The sequence below is a fragment of the Electrophorus electricus genome, chromosome 19, assembly GCF_041902795.1.
Source record: "Electrophorus electricus isolate QZ-2024a chromosome 19, ASM4190279v1, whole genome shotgun sequence".
Lineage (NCBI taxonomy): Eukaryota > Metazoa > Chordata > Actinopteri > Gymnotiformes > Gymnotidae > Electrophorus > Electrophorus electricus.
Window position 1 is genome coordinate 6,900,014 of NC_137515.1, and position 17,487 is coordinate 6,917,500.

General features: G+C 44.6%; 1 protein-coding gene across 1 annotated transcript in view; it reads right to left on the bottom strand.

The window, feature by feature from the left end:
* Positions 1-2,146: 2,146 nt before the first annotated feature.
* The window catches only part of cwc27 (CWC27 spliceosome associated cyclophilin), a 35,313-nt gene continuing 19,972 nt past the window's right edge, over positions 2,147-17,487 (bottom strand). Inside the window, exons 12-14 of the mRNA XM_035535828.2 lie at positions 9,531-9,640; positions 9,034-9,143; positions 2,147-2,828 (exon numbers count right to left, since the gene is read on the bottom strand). Coding sequence (XP_035391721.1) covers positions 2,666-2,828; positions 9,034-9,143; positions 9,531-9,640 — 383 coding nt within the window. The 3' untranslated portion in view covers positions 2,147-2,665. The remainder of the gene's footprint in view (positions 2,829-9,033; positions 9,144-9,530; positions 9,641-17,487) is intronic.

Genomic DNA, 17,487 nt, shown 5'->3' on the forward strand with positions numbered 1-17,487 from the left:
TCTTTAGGAGACGGTCCTGGCGCTTGACTTTCTCTGGGGTACCCTGAAGCATTCTTCACGCAATTGAATCTCTCTCCTTCAAGTTCTTGATGATTCAATAAATGGTTGATTTAGGTGCTCTTACAAGCAGCAGTGTCCTTACCTATGAAGCCTTTTTGATGCGATGCAATGCAATAATGACTGCACATGTTTCTTTGGAGGTAACCATGGTTAACAGAAGAAAACTGCAAGTACCACCAACCTTTTAAAGCATCCAGTCTGCTCTTCTAATCAGCATGACAGAGTGATATCAGCTGCCTTGTCCTCATTAACACTTTCTCCTCAACTAACTAGAAGATCACTTAAATGATTTAGTGACAGGGCTGAAATACAGTAACCTTTGTGATTAAGTTAATTTTCATGGCAAAGAATGACTTTGCAATTAATTGCAAATTCATTTGATCACTCCTCACAATCTAGAGTTAATGCAAATCATCAACATAAAAAGTGTAGCAGCAAACATTGTGAAAACCAAAATTTATGCTAATCTTAAAAATTGGCCACAACTGAACACTGTTCAACCATACTAGATGTGTTCAAATGTGTTAACAAACACAGTTTAATAGAAAGCTGCATTTATTCTATGTATCAGGACAAATCAAACCCAGTTGACGAAGGTTTCCACAGCTGTGGGTTCTGCTCCATCTTAATGTGAAGTCCAGCCAGGCCCTGCAGAACCTGAGTACCATCTTAGGTTTTTTGGAGCAAATGCTACTGCACTTCCCTTACCCGGTCATTCAATCTTCAGAACTACTCACCCTGTACTTCAGGTTACATGAAACTCGTCCTTTGTTTATGCTCATGAGTCCCTGTCGGTCATCATTTTCTGCTAATAATACAGCGAACACCCTCATTCACAATTGTATTTCTTTATTCAATATTTAAACAAAACAGCAGCACTAGAAATTACATTAGTAGCTTTGCCTCGACTACAAAATGAGCACGGGAAATAAAAGCCCTCACAGTCACGTCCCTCAGGCCACGCCCCCGATCTGAAATAGATTAGCGCAAACACATCCGCCCCTCCCACTCCACACCACACCACAGTCAATATTCACGTATTTAAAGTAATTGGCCCGGGTATGTAAACTCAGTAATAACACGCTGAAGCTGTAGACCCCCAAGATCCGCCAACAGCACCCCTGTGGCTGAGGGGGAATAGCGAGAGCAGAGTCGGCAGTAGCTAAGCTGGAGCGGGTGCATCTCACCTGGTTTGAATTTGCAGCAACCCTGGCTCTGGGGCTCTCGTGGTGTAACATTAACTCTCCTTCCTGTTCCATATGAAAATTTAAGCGTAGTCCCGTGGGAGCAGTAAAGAGCCGTGTGCTAGCCAAGCTGCGCTCCTGGTCACACGTAGTCGTGGTACATCATTTAGCCCAAACCGCATCTGGGCCGGCATCGTTAGGAGACCCGCTAGGCCCCACTAACAAAGCAGGCGGCTGATTAAAAACGAAGGGAACGCTTTAGAGTCTGTTTTTGTGGCTAATGGAGGGCTTTGTTCCTAACTGGCAAGAGGTATGTGGCTATGTAACCCAAGCACAGCTCACAGCCCTGAAGGTCTGGGTCCACAGCTGAAAGAGGACACCGAGAGACCTCCGTAAACAGAACTGTGTCTGGTTTCACCACAGACATGCATCTGATGTCACTTCAGCAAGTCAGACGGCAGGCAGGTTGAACCTTGAGCCTCGGGTCGCTTCATTTAACAGGTCTCAGGCAGATGGCGACCAAGAGGATGCAACTTTAATAGCTATTTCTTTTGCAGTTTTGTAGAGATCTTAGGCTTCTTTTTATAGTAATGGCAGCGGTGTGCAATGTGGTAAGGTGACAACACACTGTCAAGCTTGGTGAAGCTACACAGCCTAGCCTTGCTCTTCCTCAAATCCTCACCATAGTTCAAGGAATTCAATCATTCAGGCCATCAGTGAGTCATCATCGAGGTCTGATGTGCTCTCCATGTTAACCAAATTCTCATTAACATAAATTCTATCATGTATTCTGTCTTTAGAAAAATCTTGATTGTTTCTCAGTTTATTTTTGTCCAATATCGTCTGCATTCTGATGCTGAAACACTAAAATGTGCAATACAAATAAGACATGTTAAGAAAGGTTTTGAGAATTCTGCTTTAATACATTTTTTTTTCATTTAATCACTGCCAGTTATGAGCAGCCATAAATTCTTTTGACTGGTTTATATCTCTCACCATCCTGCCACTCAGCATCTAAGATGCTAAAGTCTGTCCAGATGTCCACGCACCAACAGCTGTGCCGCGTCACCGCCTTATACTTGGACAGTTTAGACTAACCAGTTTTCAGTGGCATAGTTATTAAACATCATTTTTTGCAGTGCTTCACAATACAATTACCATGTACAAGGCGAAAAAAAAAAAAAAAAACAAACCTCCTGTTCCAATGCCTCACCCCTGCTGCCCTGCCCCTGCTAGTGATTCAAATTCTCATGTTGCGATGATAGCTGGATATTTCAGGTTGATATTTCTGTTGTACTATACATTATTCCCTGAAGAAAGGCCATCTACAAGCGTCCTCCGTTTGCTCTGCCTCCAAGGAGCTCTGCTGGCTCTGCTGAGGGAGGCACAGGGTTGGAGGAGCAGACGCACCAGTCTTGATCTCACCTCCTCACCTTCTTTTCCTTCAAGAGTTTCTTGCTCTCCTCACGCCTGCGCTTGTTGACAGGGTTGCGAGGGTCATAGATCTCAAATGTGTCTTCATCCTGCATGTTGGCGTCCTTCACCTTTCTGGTTTGTTCGTCAAACTGCAGAACGTGGGCCATCCTAAAGTGGAGGGATGACAAGGGAACACGGTTTAACAGAGTAGCAGCCTGGTGCAAGCAGCCAGCTGAATCCCTAGGCTTTGGCTTATGAGTGTGGGGTTTCTCCCCTCTAAAGCAGTCTGGAACCGACCTTCAAGCACAAAACTCCACAATACTTGCTGCTTCTGCCATGAGTGATGGAAGTAACAAATAAAAGATTAGGACTCACTAACATTATCATTTAATATTTGCTATCCTTCATATTTTACTTCTCGACAAATCTACAGTTGAAACTTATATACATTGGTAGAGAGGATTCTTGCCCGTTTTTTTTCCCGGACCTTTTCTCGACTTTTTCCAGATTGCTTTTTTAACGTTCCAGACTTTCTATGTTCACTTTGCTTGCTATTTATAAAGGTCATTAACTGTACCCTGGAAAGGAGAAAACATGTAATGGGATATGCATTAGGGAGACTGCCTTAGTGCAGAGAACAAAAGAATATGTATGATTACAAATATGATTTAGAACGTGTATGATTACAAATATGATTTAGAATGTTACCATCCTGAGTATATATGCCTTTGACAACAGAAAATCCATACTTTTCCAGCATATTTTATGAATTTCCATACTTTTCCAGGTCTGGAACTGAGTGCTTTTAGCTTCCATACAGACTTGGCAGACCTATTGAGGGGCCATGGTACATTGGTACCCGAAAGAGAGAATGTATCCTCACATCTAGGTATAAAGAAATTACCAAAAAAAAATGTTATGTCTTGACTCTTTAGGCTGTAGGTGTTCAGGAAAGCAGAGTAGCAGTCAGTTCCAAGGCCTCTTCTGCAGGCATCAGGATGCACCCAAAAGCAGAGCCTCCGTCAGACTGCAGATGCTCATCTGTCTTTCATTTCCCAGATAACCCACGCTTATTCACAGGTCTGCATTCCACAACCAAGAGGACATTGCAGTCACAGAAAAAATGAGTTTTACATTCTTCCAAGCAGGAACCAGAAATAAAGAGCCACTGCAGATTCACAGGTCTTCTGGTTGAGAGAAATGCACCACAAATACCTCCCTGAAGTACATTAACACACAATGCAAAAAACAAAGACCAGGGATGGTCACATGGTTACCAAAGGAAAACATCATCAGCATCATCATGATCAACCACCACCTAGCCATGCAAAGTCACCCTGGGTAGTTGATCCAGGCCAGCATGTCACTGGCACACTGCAGACATATGTGTTACAAATTAAATAAATACTGAAGGCTTTAAAAAAAAAAAAAGAATTCCTCTCTCAATATACATTTCTGACAATGGTCACTCAAGTTTCATTCTAAAGTTCCTATTTACAAATTCCTTCCCCATCAGCAGCAGATATTATACATGCATGTTCTAAACTTTCCTGTGCCGCCAAGAAACATATTAAGCTATACCATTTCCTGTACATGTGCATACCATTTCCTGTACATGTGCGCTCACGATAGCATTTCCTTTGCATGTTTGCCCTATTTCCACCCCACCATACAGTTCTCTCTGTACATTCACCTGTGGCAATGCCTCAGTTTACAAAGTTACAGTTTAAGCAAGCTCTCTGGATATCATTACTGTGACGTCTGTACATCTCTACTGTGACTCTTAAAGTAAGGCCATTATGCACTCCGCCATAGTTAAACTTCTGACATCATATAGAATGATCACAAGTTAAATGTGGGTGCAGCGGACTGTGTACACCGTAAGGAACACACCACCAACAACAAATACACAAACACTGAAGAAGATTCTTATTTATTCAGGATCAATTACAATTATTAACCAAACTGGAAATGGTATTGTAAGTACAAGTGTATTTGGTGAACATGTGAAATTCCTTTGTGCATATGCCAAGCGTCTGGTGAAAAGAGACAGACGTCATTCAGAGGGAAGACAAGAGCCCTGGGTCCTCTCTGGTAGCCACGCTAGTCTCCCATCCCACACCACTTCCACGCCACGCTAGTCTCCCATCTCACACAATTCCCATGCCACGCTACTCTCATCCCACACCACTTCCACGCCACGCTAGTCTCCCATCTCACACAATTCCCATGCCACGCTACTCTCATCCCACACCACTTCCACGCCACGCTAGTCTCCCATCTCACACAATTCCCATGCCACGCTACTCTCATCCCACACCACTTCCACGCCACGCTAGTCTCCCATCTCACACAATTCCCATGCCACGCTACTCTCATCCCACACCACTTCCACGCCATGTTAGTCTCCCATCACATGTCTGCCATTACCTGGACTGATATGTGCAAATGTCTGCCTCTTGCAGTGAAAAGGAAAAATCAGGAAGTGACTTTAAAGGGTGACACCTGTTGACAAAAAGACCTAGATTTAATCTTGATGTGTAAAAGAGCTGAAACAGACGGAGACAGCAGCTTAGCTCCCTGTAATGACGTCTTTAGGTGAAAAAAGGCAAAGAGATTTAAGGAGAACCGTCTGTGCCATCCCGGTTTAAGGAGAACCGTCTGTGCCGTCTTGGCGATTCTTCCCTTTAAAGAAACAAGTAGAGATGCAGCACCCCCAACCAAACAGTTGTGGGCTGGATGCACTAGTTTCACACGTTATATTTCAACAAAAAGAGGTAAAACCATGTCACATAATACAGTGCCTATACCCTGGTACATAAACCCTAGTGCCTATATACCATAGTGCCTTGGCTACCAAAGCAGCTGCAGGAGGATTTTGAAATTCTGCCTGGTTGTCCACATTAATAAAAACACAAGAAGCAGAAGCCTCTCTCTCATTGGTGAATAATCTACCATACAGCTCTTTTTGAGCAATCACAGAACCCCCTGGAAACAGCCAAAAAACAGCCCTATATAAGCACATCTGCAAATATATGCAAGCTTTGGCCTTGCACATGGGTTGTTATGGAGCGTTCACAGTTCTGAAATGCATGCTTACATAGCATGTGCAGTACTCTCCTGTTCATTTGACATGTGCCGGGGCTGTGACAGCTCATCTAGAACATCATGACAGCTCATCTAGTACGTCACGGCTGTTCTAAAATGTCATGGTTGTTCTAGAACGTCATTACATTCTAGAACATGATGGCTGTTCTAGAATGTCATGAAAGCTCATCGAGAGTGTCACGGCTGTTCCTTGGCAGGCGTAGACTGTGCTGACCTTCGTCCCTGGCCTCAGCCACGATGCAGTCTCTCAGAAGCCTGTTCCTGGATTTATTTGTCTTATGCTTTTGTTTAAAAAAAAAAAAAAAAAAAAAAAAAAGCAAGGCGGGGAGGCCGTAGAGGCAGGAGGTGTGGGAGGGGCCGGGGGGCCGGTCGGGGGGGCAGGGTGCTGGGAAGATGTGTAGATACACACACACATGGAATAGTTTACACTTCTGGCCCAGACTTGACTTCCAGCGTCTGACCTGTTGTGACCCGTGTTCCGTTCCTGGGGTGCAGCAAGCGTTCAGAGAGTGGTACAGACTTCCCTTGCCTGCTTTTCCTGCACTGCTCCAGGGGGCCCCTGTCTCCACTGCCCTCCAGCCCAGATCAGGCTCCACAGCCAGGGCGTGCACCACCCCAAAGGCGGAGCAGCCGCGGAGGGTGGGGGCCCTGAGACCACAATGCAAGCCTACCAGCACGAAGAAGGAGCTGAGAGAAAGCGCAGGTTTGGTGAATCTAAAATGTGCACTGGGACACTCCTTTTGTTTTGGCCTTGCCAACGCACACACATGCAGGTTTGAAAGCAGGAGTATATTTTAGGCAGAGGTTTGAGGTGTTGAAGCAACTGAGACAGACAGACAGACAGACAGACAGACAGACAGACAGACAGACAGACAGACAGACAGACAGACAGACAGACAGACAGACAGACAGACAGACAGACAGACAGACAGACAGACAGACACAGACAGACAGACAGACAGACAGACAGACAGACAGACAGACAGACAGACAGATAGATAGGAGAGAGAGACCATGTCAGGTGCGCATCACATTTATGTAGTCAGTGAACGAGGTGTAAATCATAGTGGTGCCAAGGATCTCTCACACTGGCTTAAAATGATTCACTCAGTTAATGGTCTGCTCAGGACCAGATGTCTTGAAAATAAGATAGCAGTTGGCAAAGGACTCACCTGGTTAAATAAGAAGGGTTTGGTAAAAGCAAAACTAATTCAAGTAAAAATGTGACAGCAATGCACTGTTTTAAAAAAGGAATTCCAACTGCAGGCTCCTTCCTAACAGCACATCAGAAGCCATTACTCTACAGGCACAAATGGACTTCAATTCAAAACCCTAAGCCCAAAGCTACTGCAGATACTTCCACTGGAAAAAAATACCCAAGACGTTCAATGGACTGTATCTATGGATCAGGCATATAGTTTACGCAAGAGGTGTAAAAAAAGAGCCAGCCGTTCTGACCACTAAAGCTATATGTTTTAACTGTGACTGCCAAAGCGAGCGATTTGCCAGCCTGCTTCCCGTAATCACCCGGACGTCCCAGGAGGGGTCTGCTAGAAGCAAGGCTCTCAGCACCGCACTGGAAATAAATCAGTGGTTCTCAAAAACGTCCATTTGCAAGACAGCACGGGGGGCTCATCAAACTGAAAAAATACATATTTGACACTGCAGGGCATCAATATGTACATGGGCAAAATAATTTTTCCATAAAGTAGCGCTGACTTCTCAAAAATCTCACAGCACTGTGGATTTCAGTGGGCAGATATGTACAGCATACACAGCCCACAAGTACTCAGAGAAAACACGCGAACCTCGAACTGCCTGGTCTTACACAGGTAGTGTTATGTCATTTATTAACATCAGCAGGTTATGACTAGAAAAATGAAAAACTGATATGCACCACAATCTAGCCCTTTCCAACCAGGATCTAGCTGATCTGAGAACAGGTTAATGCAGCATTTAGGCAGATTTTCCTTCCGACCCCCTCTCAGTGGAACACGACGCCCTCACATCGGAGCACGTCTAAAACACATCAAGAACTATGCGCTATTTAGTCTTAATATTCAACCAAGTGTGAAATGAGACCCAGCAGACTCAATATTTGCTCAGCGAGCGTGTATGCAAGTGCGAGTGCGAGTGTGTGTGTACGTGTGAGTGCGTGTATATGTGAATGCAAGTGTGTCTGCTCGTGTGCGTGTGTGTGCGTGCGTGCGTACGTGCGCATGCTAGTATGTGTGAGTGCGAGTGTGAATATGTGATTGAGTGTGATTTACTGTCCTCCCATTGCTTTGATACAGTAATTATTTTGCTGTGGATGGAGGATGGGGGGGCTCACTACCTCACCCCAGAACCCTCCTGGGCCCAACCCCCCCACCCAAAACCCTCCCTCACCCCCACCCTACTCTCCCCAGTAGTGGGTGATACTATGAAAACAAACAGCGAGGAAGATCATTAGTGCTGTGCCAGCCGGACCAGAATGCGTCTGTGACCAGCAGCTGGGTACTTGCGTGTGTGTGTGTGTGTGTGTGTATATGTGTGTGTCTCTCTCTCTCTCTGCACATGTGACAAGGTGTGTTGGTGTCTCTCTGCACACGTGAGTGTGTGTGTGTGTGTGTGTCCGCCTGTTTTTGAGACAGAAGGAAGTCAAAAAAGAATGAAGGTAAGAAGGACCAATGAGAAGTGTTCACTACGATGCAGACGCAGGCTCTCTCCACAGCAGGGGTGCATCCACTGCTCCTTAAGTCATCAGACAGAGCAGTTTCCTGTGGAACATTACGAGTGTGCATCACAGAGGACACCAGAGGCCGTGATGGGCTCCCGCGTTCCAGGGTCGATGCACAAGAATGCATCAGCAGAGAGGCTCGCGAACGCCTCGGCGCGGGACACCCAGGAGTTAGTGCTGGAGGGAAAGGGTCCAGCGCTCCAGACGCACTGCTCAGCCGGATGCAGATCGACATGGAATGAAGGCGATTTTGCAGTAGTAGTCCAAATAAACAGGATCTTACAATTCCACAGTGGCCATGTAGACGTAGCGGGCGAAATCCATCAGGCATGAATACACATCTGATTGCAGGCAACTGCAAATTTATTAACGCATTAAATCTCAGTAGTGTGCAGCGTGCTGCGATGTACCTGTTTAATTTATTGTATTTAACAATAAATATTAGGTACAGAATTTCAAAGGTTCACCCAAAGAATGTTAGTTATTAAAGGCGTGTTCTTAAGTTAGTAACGGGGAAGGAAAGATAAAAGTGGAAGTGTTTCTCACCATCCTTTATCGTCGTCCTCGTCCAGTTCCTCCACATTCTCGGGGGTGTCGGGGGCTTCTGAGATGGCTGATGACAGCTTGGTCTTGAAGCTTTCCAGAAGTGCTAGTGTCTTCAAACAAAGAAATCATTTTGGTATTTCACCCATCAGCGCTTCCAAGGAGACCGACAGGGACAGCACTAAGGGTTGGATTTATCAGATAGTGACCAAACTGGTTCAGCTGTAGTCCAGCCGAATCCAGAATTTACTCAGCCATTAAACTAGCCTAGCAGTGACCAGAACTGTGAGACATTAAATAATTCTCTATGGCACATGTAAAACTAAATACATGCACCAATTGCCCCATTGCATTTGAGGTACAGCACCATCTTCCAAGCCCAAACTAAGGCTACTTCTACTGTCACACGAGAGGGGGGGGTGACCTAGTCTCAGACTGGCAACCAGTCGAGGATTCGGCTGTCAAAAGCAGACCAGATCTACCCACTGATCTCTGCTCACCTGGGCCTCTCGACTCGAGCCCTTCTTGAGCTTCTGTGTCCTCAACTCGTCGTACTTCTTGCGGCCCTCGAGGTACTCCGCCATGGCCTCGTTAGCTGGCTTGCTCTCACCTGTGAGATGAAAGTAGGAGGATATTTCAGCATGGACAAGCTCAAAGGGAGGTGGGGAAATGCTCAGGAGTTCATTTAGTGTGGCAAGGATTAAACCAAACAACAAAATCTGCAAGCAAAACATTAAGCATAAAAACCAATCGATAGATTGGTAGATAGAAAGAAGAAACTGTCTCTGCTTTTTCCCCCTAGTTAGCTGATTTTATTTTTACTTCATTTTGGAAGCCTTTGCGTCCAGTAATTTGTGTATTTTTGTGAATGCTTTCAGTGGATTGTTGCTCTTAGAATTGTTCCTTTGGTTTGTTTTGGTGCAAAATTCCTCCCTGTGATGATTGCCCTCCAATTTTTCTTGTTAATGGATGACATCAACAGCCATTTCAACACACAAAAAAGGTCCATTCAGGATACAGCATTTAAAAGTCAATGAGGATTTGAATGAAAGAAGGAAAACACACACTGTGAAGAATCCCTTTGTTGTTGCTAAACTTTAAATCTAAGTCTAAATCTAAAGACCCTCACCAGTGCGAGAGCCAAAACTTATGGCTGTCCAAGTCCAAGCAATCTGCCTACCTATAGCATAGGTTTTTTTGTGTGGAAAAGCCCATCAACTGTGTGAATATTCAGGAGGTACACAGCACCCTGAGATCAAGGCCCTTTCATCAGTGATTAAACAGAAAGGCAGCTCTCTCCTGATTGGTGGAGCCAGTTAGCATCCAGGGATGGATGCGGGGGAGGCCTGACTCAGCACAGCCAAAAAGCTCCTTGTCCAATTCCAAAATAACACAATGCTCTTTCTTAAAAAAAAAAAAAAAAAAAAGACAGTAAAAACGATGCTGGACTCTTCGGTGAAGCCTTGAAGCTGAATCAGAGTTCATGGAAATGAGAGCTCTGGGTAGAGGGTCTTAAATGGGAAAAGCAACTCCCTACTGCTTTAGTGGTTGGACTAAATGACAAATGCTGCTGATCACTGCTGCTCAAGAACGTCAGCAGTGTCCTATGGTGGGCCATTTCAAACCCAGATGAGAGGCAGTGGAAAACAGACGGAGAAAACTGATTTCAGGAGACGACCAATTTCTGCGTCAGGAATGCAGCAGACAATAAGACTGGGCCAGATGGTAAACAAAGGAGCTAGCTTGTCAGGATGTGGTATTTTGATTTTGCACAAATGAGCGGCAGCCTGTCTTATCAGACCTAGAACCATGCAACCTCCACGCGTCAACTTTTTAAATATTTAACGAATAAACGGATACTGAGAAGCAGCAGCCATGAACCACCCAGCCAGACCTTCAGCTCTGGCTCCACCGTGGTCCGCTCTCTCTCGGCGGCTCGGTATGTGTCAAGGAGGTGACACTTGAACATCACATCTTCTCTGCTCCTCTACGCGGGGCCTGGAAGGCAAACACTGGGCCCTGTGCACACGCCTCGCGAGGAGAGCCAGACCCGGCTGGGCAGCTCTGTTGACGCCGGCGTCTGGCGACATTAATGCAGCAGTGCAACTCGCCCCGAGCCGACAGCCCCGGCGCTGAGGTCACAGGCGAGGTGCATGGAGCGTGCCCAGTGCCCGCCCCACTGTTTCCACTACGCCTCTGATCTAACCAGCAGCAAATGGCTCACCTGGTCTCTCAGGACACGAGAGGGAATGAGCCAAGCGCCAGAGGCCAGGACGGCCGAGGTGGAACAAACAGACTACCTCACATACGGCGGCCCCCAGGCAGGGCTGATTGAGTTCACCTTCGCTTTTCCATGTTAGAAACCCAGCTCCTGGTCCCCATCCCCTCCCCTCAGTCGGAACATTTGTTTGTTCTTCATATTTATGTCGTACGGAAAAAACACGCTGGAGGGATGCTGGAAATTTGTTTTTCAGCAAGGGGGGGGGAAGAGAGAGAAAGAGAGAGAGAGAGAGAGAGCACGCATGAGTGAGAAGGACAGTGAGAGAGCGAGAGAATGTGTTAATCTGAACCCCAGTGACTAGAGCTGGCCGCGTTTGTAAAATGTTTAGTCTGAGGCGTGAGCTAATAGAAAAACAGACAGACAGAAGAGAATGGAATGAGCTGAAGGCTTCTGAAACATATCTATACAGAATGAACGCTGCAGTTCCTTTTAAATCTACAGACAATACAACACATTTATTTTGGCTTTAGGAGAGAATGGAAAAAAATAGAATCATTTTTAAAGAGTCTTAACATGCTTTTAATAAGAATATAAATATAATGCATCCAGTAATCTATGAATAATTTAGAGGTGCAGGTTCAAGTGTTTTTGTTTCATTTAACAAACCATCTTTAATCCCCCCGACAGGTCACTGTTTAGACCCACACAAACTTGACCACTTATTAACCGTGCAAGCCTGAACTTCACACAAGATTCAAGACGTTCTGCCCAAGTGGAACTTAATCACGCAACAAAGGGGTCCAGGAAACCATGCATTTAATTCTTTAACAAGAATCTTAAACGTCCTGAGGTTCTGACCCCTGATTGGAATCGTCCTTAAGGGGCAATCCATTTTATGGGATGGGGCAACGCAGTGGGCTGGGTGGGGCAAACAGGCCGGTGCGTGACCACGCCCCCAGGATCCTGGAGCAGCTGTGCCATGCTCCTCCAGCTGGGACAGCCTTCCCAAGTTTGATGGCCATTCTAACAGCATTCCAGCCTTCTCCTGCCACTCGCACCCAAGACAGCTACAAATCACTGGCTCATGTTGTAGTAACAAAGTGGTTGCTGGGGATGACAAATGCCTCATCGTTTGAAATGTTTTTTTTTCTCTGTCTTGCCAATCAAAGGTAAGACGTAAGTGGCCCCTCAAACATCAAAAAATATGCTAAAAGCTTCGAGGATCCAGTGCTAGATGTTGACATTTCTACTGTTTGAAGAGGACGGCTGAGACCTGGATCTCAGCTGTTATCGGTGTGAATGCAGTCCTGCCTGACCCAGAGATATGTTAACTTGGAGCACGCTCAAATGTAGTGGACTACATCAGTGGGTCAGGTACCACATATACTCTACCTCAAAGTGTAAAGCACAATGTACTTTGGATCAATGATACAGAGTACTTGTACATAAGCAAAATTGTTATTATTGATAACAATGACTGGTGCAGAACTGCAAAAGTGCAGGGTGCACAACTGACTGCCATAGAGAAAAATAATTACATGATAACACTGCTTAATAAAACAATCACTATAACACTATTTCAGGAAATAAATAAAAGAGGGAAAGCAGAGATAGAACACACACACACACCCTCTCTCTCTCTCTCACACACACACTCACGAGCGCACAATTCAAATGTGTGCACCACTTTGATGATTTTAAGCATCACTTACAAATGCTTTTAGAAGATTACTTTCACATTGTCTTTCAAAATTTTTCATATACAATGACTCACGAGGCGCCATATAAATAAAACACACTATGTGCAGAGGCATATGACATATAAATAACTCTGAGTGGTAAAAAGAACATTGCCACATCCCTGATGGTGGGTATAAAGTGGGCAGCGTTTTTAGTATGACTCTTATTTTTGGCTTGCACATATGACAGCCATGCCAAGAAAGAGCAAACCAGACCAGACAAACATGCTATAATTTATGTCCTCGAAACTGAAGACATGTCTGTTGAAAATAATAACTCAGAAAAAATGAAATAAACAAAAATAAAAGGCACAAATGTCTCTTTGAGCTGGATTTGTACTGGCTTCTTTCTAAGAAGAGCAGGTTGCCATTATTAGTGCTTGGACAGGAGATTGTTTGCTTTTGTGACCAAATGTAAATCTGGAAGAAGCCTGTGTTTGCTGACGAGCAGCAGGAAGGGCCAGCTTCAAGCTATACTCGAAAGCCAACCACAGAGCTTGGGGGGCGGGACAAAAGAGCCTGTCGAGATGGCCAGCATTCACTTTATGCAGAGCGCTGGAAGCTGTTTGAGTTGCTTTAAAATAAAACAACTGTGGCTGGCTGGTAAGCGAGAACAGCAGGGCATCCTGCGTTTTGTTTTGTTGAAAATGTAAAAGTGATGGATACAACAGAAGAGGAGCAGCAGTGCGAGCTGATGACCATTAAAACCACACATTCAAGAGAGCTGATGACCATTAAATCCTCACGTTCAAGAGAGTTGATGACCATTAAATCCTCACGTTCAAGAGAGCTGATGCCCATTAACACCACACGTTCAAGAGAGCTGATGCCCATTAACACCACACATTCAAGAGAGCTGATAACCATTAAAACCTCACGTTCAAGAGAGCTGATGACCATAAAAACCACACATTCAACAGAGCTGATGACCATTAAAACCACACATTCAAGAGAGCTGATGACCATTAAAACCACACATTCAAGAGAGCTGATGACCATTAAATCCTCACGTTCAAGAGAGCTGATGACCATTAAATCCTCACGTTCAAGAAAGCTGATGACCATTAACACCACACATTCAACAGAGCTGATGACCATTAAAACCACACATTCAACAGAGCTGATGAACATTAAAATCACACATTCAACAGAGCTGATGACCATTAACACCACACATTCAACAGAGCTGATGACCATTAAAACCACACATTCAAGAGAGCTGATGACCATTAAAACCACACATTCAAGAGAGCTGATGACCATTAAATCCTCACGTTCAAGAGAGCTGATGACCATTAAATCCTCACGTTCAAGAGAGCTGATGACCATTAACACCACACATTCAACAGAGCTGATGACCATTAAAACCACACATTCAACAGAGCTGATGACCATTAACACCACACATTCAACAGAGCTGATGACCATTAACACCACACATTCAACAGAGCTGATGACCATTAAATCCACACATTCAACAGAGCTGATGACCATTAAATCCTCACGTTCAAGAGGGCTGATGACCATTAAATCCTCACGTTCAAGAGAGCTGATGACCATTAAAACCACACATTCAACAGAGCTGATGACCATTAACACCACACATTCAACAGAGCTGATGACCATTAAAACCACACATTCAACAGAGCTGATGAACATTAAAACCACACATTCAACAGAGCTGATGACCATTAACACCACACATTCAACAGAGCTGATGACCATTAAAACCACACATTCAACAGAGCTGATGACCATTAAAACCACACATTCAACAGAGCTGATGGCCATTAACACCACACATTCAACAGAGCTGATGACCATTAAAACCACACATTCAACAGAGCTGATGGCCATTAACACCACACATTCGTGTTCCTCCCTCTTTTTGTTTTCGGACTCTCGGATGCTGTTTCCTCCCTGTGAGTCTTAGATTGCTTGATAAGCAAAGAACTCACAGATTGAATTGGAATTCTTTCCGAGCAACAGTAGTTTCTCTTCCCCAAGGGTTCTGTCTGCTCGCTTCTGAGAGGCGCATGGCTGACGCAGGCATGCTGGGCGGCCCACGAGCCTCGGCTCCGGCGGCAGGGGAGGGGACCGCGTCCAACCAAAACACGCACGCACGACAGACCCAAATTCCTACTGCTGTAATTTCATTCTCCTAAATAATTAAATAAATACATAAATATCTGCAGATCTGTCAGTGGTGACCAGAGGATTCGACAGGGGTCTGTTTCATTTTGGCAGGATCTGGGTCTCATTTTTACCACAAAAGCCAAAAAATCCTACATGACTGGATTCTAAACATAGCATGCCTCAGTCAACAAAGATATGTAACACTTCCATTTTATTTATTTCTTTAAAAAACGTTTTGAATATTTAAAAAAAAAAGCTCATTACTCTAGTTTTCCCACAAGAATGTGAAGAACGTCAACAGCTTGTTGGTGTAAGGCGGTGTGTAAGTCTTGTGAAAAGAAACTGCAGTGGTCCAACTTTAAGAGATGAACAAAACAAAGACATGAAGTGTGAGACAGGTCAGCATGGGAACATCTGGAATCTTCTAATAGGTAAACTATGTTAACCCGACAGACAGACGGGGGGGGCTGGAGGAGTGTTGAGCAACTAAAAAGGAGGGGAAACAACACAATTACACCTTTAAGATCTCAAATAAAGACAACAGCTGAAGCAGCTCCTCACTCCCTGAACCCCTTTGTTCAGCAAAAAGTGACTGTATCAATGGCTGCTCATTAGACTGTCAGTAATTGTACCTTCAATAAATGTAATAAACTCCTCTTTGAACACTGGCTATATACCTAAATTACTCAGATTAGCAGTAATCACACCACTAAAAATCTAACCTCGGCCACGTCAGCTGTCAAACTACAGGCCGATCTCAAACCATCCATTTATTTCCAAGATCCTAGAAAAAGCTGTAGCTCACCAGCTAAGGTCATATTTGAACCAGAACCAGTTACATGAAGTCTTTCAGTCAGGGTTTAGGCCTCATCACAGTACAGAGACTGTGCTGACCTGTTGGTAACCTCTGACCAGGGTTATGTCTCTTTGCTTGTACTGCTTGATCTGAGTGCAGAATTTGACACCATAGATCACAACATTTTACTCAACTCGAAAATGTTGTTAGCATTTGGGGAATAGCCCTTTCCTGGTTTAAATCTTATCTAGCTGATCATTACCAGTTTGTAAACATAAATGGAGACTTTGCTAGTTTCCACTGCTACACTGATGATACTCAGCTTTATGTCTCAGGTAAACCAGAGGACATTTATCAGCTTAGTGTTATTGAGGAATGCATAACGGATGTCAGACACTGGTTGTTGAGGAACTTTCTCTCACTTAATCCTGACAAAACAGAAGTGCTTCTATTAGGCCCACAGACAGCTAATCGCTCTCTAATTACTTAATGAACCCCAATGGCCTCCCAATCACATCTTTTTTAGCAGTGACAGATCTTGGAATGATTATGGATCTCAGGCTCTCGTTCAAAGCTCAGTGCTTTCTCCACCTCTGGAACATTGCAAAGATTAGGAACATACTCTCTTTACATCTGCATTTGTCACTTCAGGATTGGATTGCTGCAATGCCTTATTAACTGGCTGTACCACTAAGTGCCTAAACAACTTCCAGCTTGTTCAAAACAGCCAGAGTTCTTTCTAGAACTAGAAACTTATCACATTTCTCCTGTCTTTGCTACGTTACAATGGCTCCCAGTAAAATTTTGTATCGATTATAAAATACTTCTAATGACCTACAAAGCACTGAATGGTCTTGCCGCACAATACCTTACTGATCTCCTAATGCATTACGACGCACCACATCTGCTTAGGTGCAGGCTCTTTACTAGTACCAAGAACAAGAAAATCTACTGCAGGGGGCAGAGCCTTTTCCTATAAAGCTCCCACAGTATAGAATAACCTTTCTTTAAATGTTCGAGACTCAGACACAGTTTTAATATTTAAGGCTAGGCTGAAAATCTGTACAGTCAGGCATTTTATTAACTACATTTACATTTATGGCATTTAGCTGACGCTTTTATCCAAAGCGACTTACAATTATGACTGAGTACAACTTGAGGGGCCCAACAGTGGCAACTTGGCAATGGTGGAGCTTGAACCAGCAACCTTCCGATTACAAATCAAGTACCTCACTGTCTGTCTGCCTCTCTCTCTCTCTACTGGTCACTGTCTGTCTGCCTCTCTCTCTCTCTACTGATCACTGTCTGTCTGCCTCTCTCTCTCTCTACTGATCACTGTCTGTCTGCCTCTCTCTCTCATGCTCCCCTTGCAGTGAAATGAAGCTGATCTCCCCCACAGTCGCGTCTGCTGAGTGCCCCGCCACTACAGCGGCTCTCCGGTGTCTTCGGCAGATCTGAGAGCAGTGAACCGACTGCTGCGATTTCCTGGCCTGTGCGCTTGTGTAATAAGAGGACCCTTCAAAGAGCCCGCTGCCCTCAGGTGAACCGAGAGCACACGTTTCACA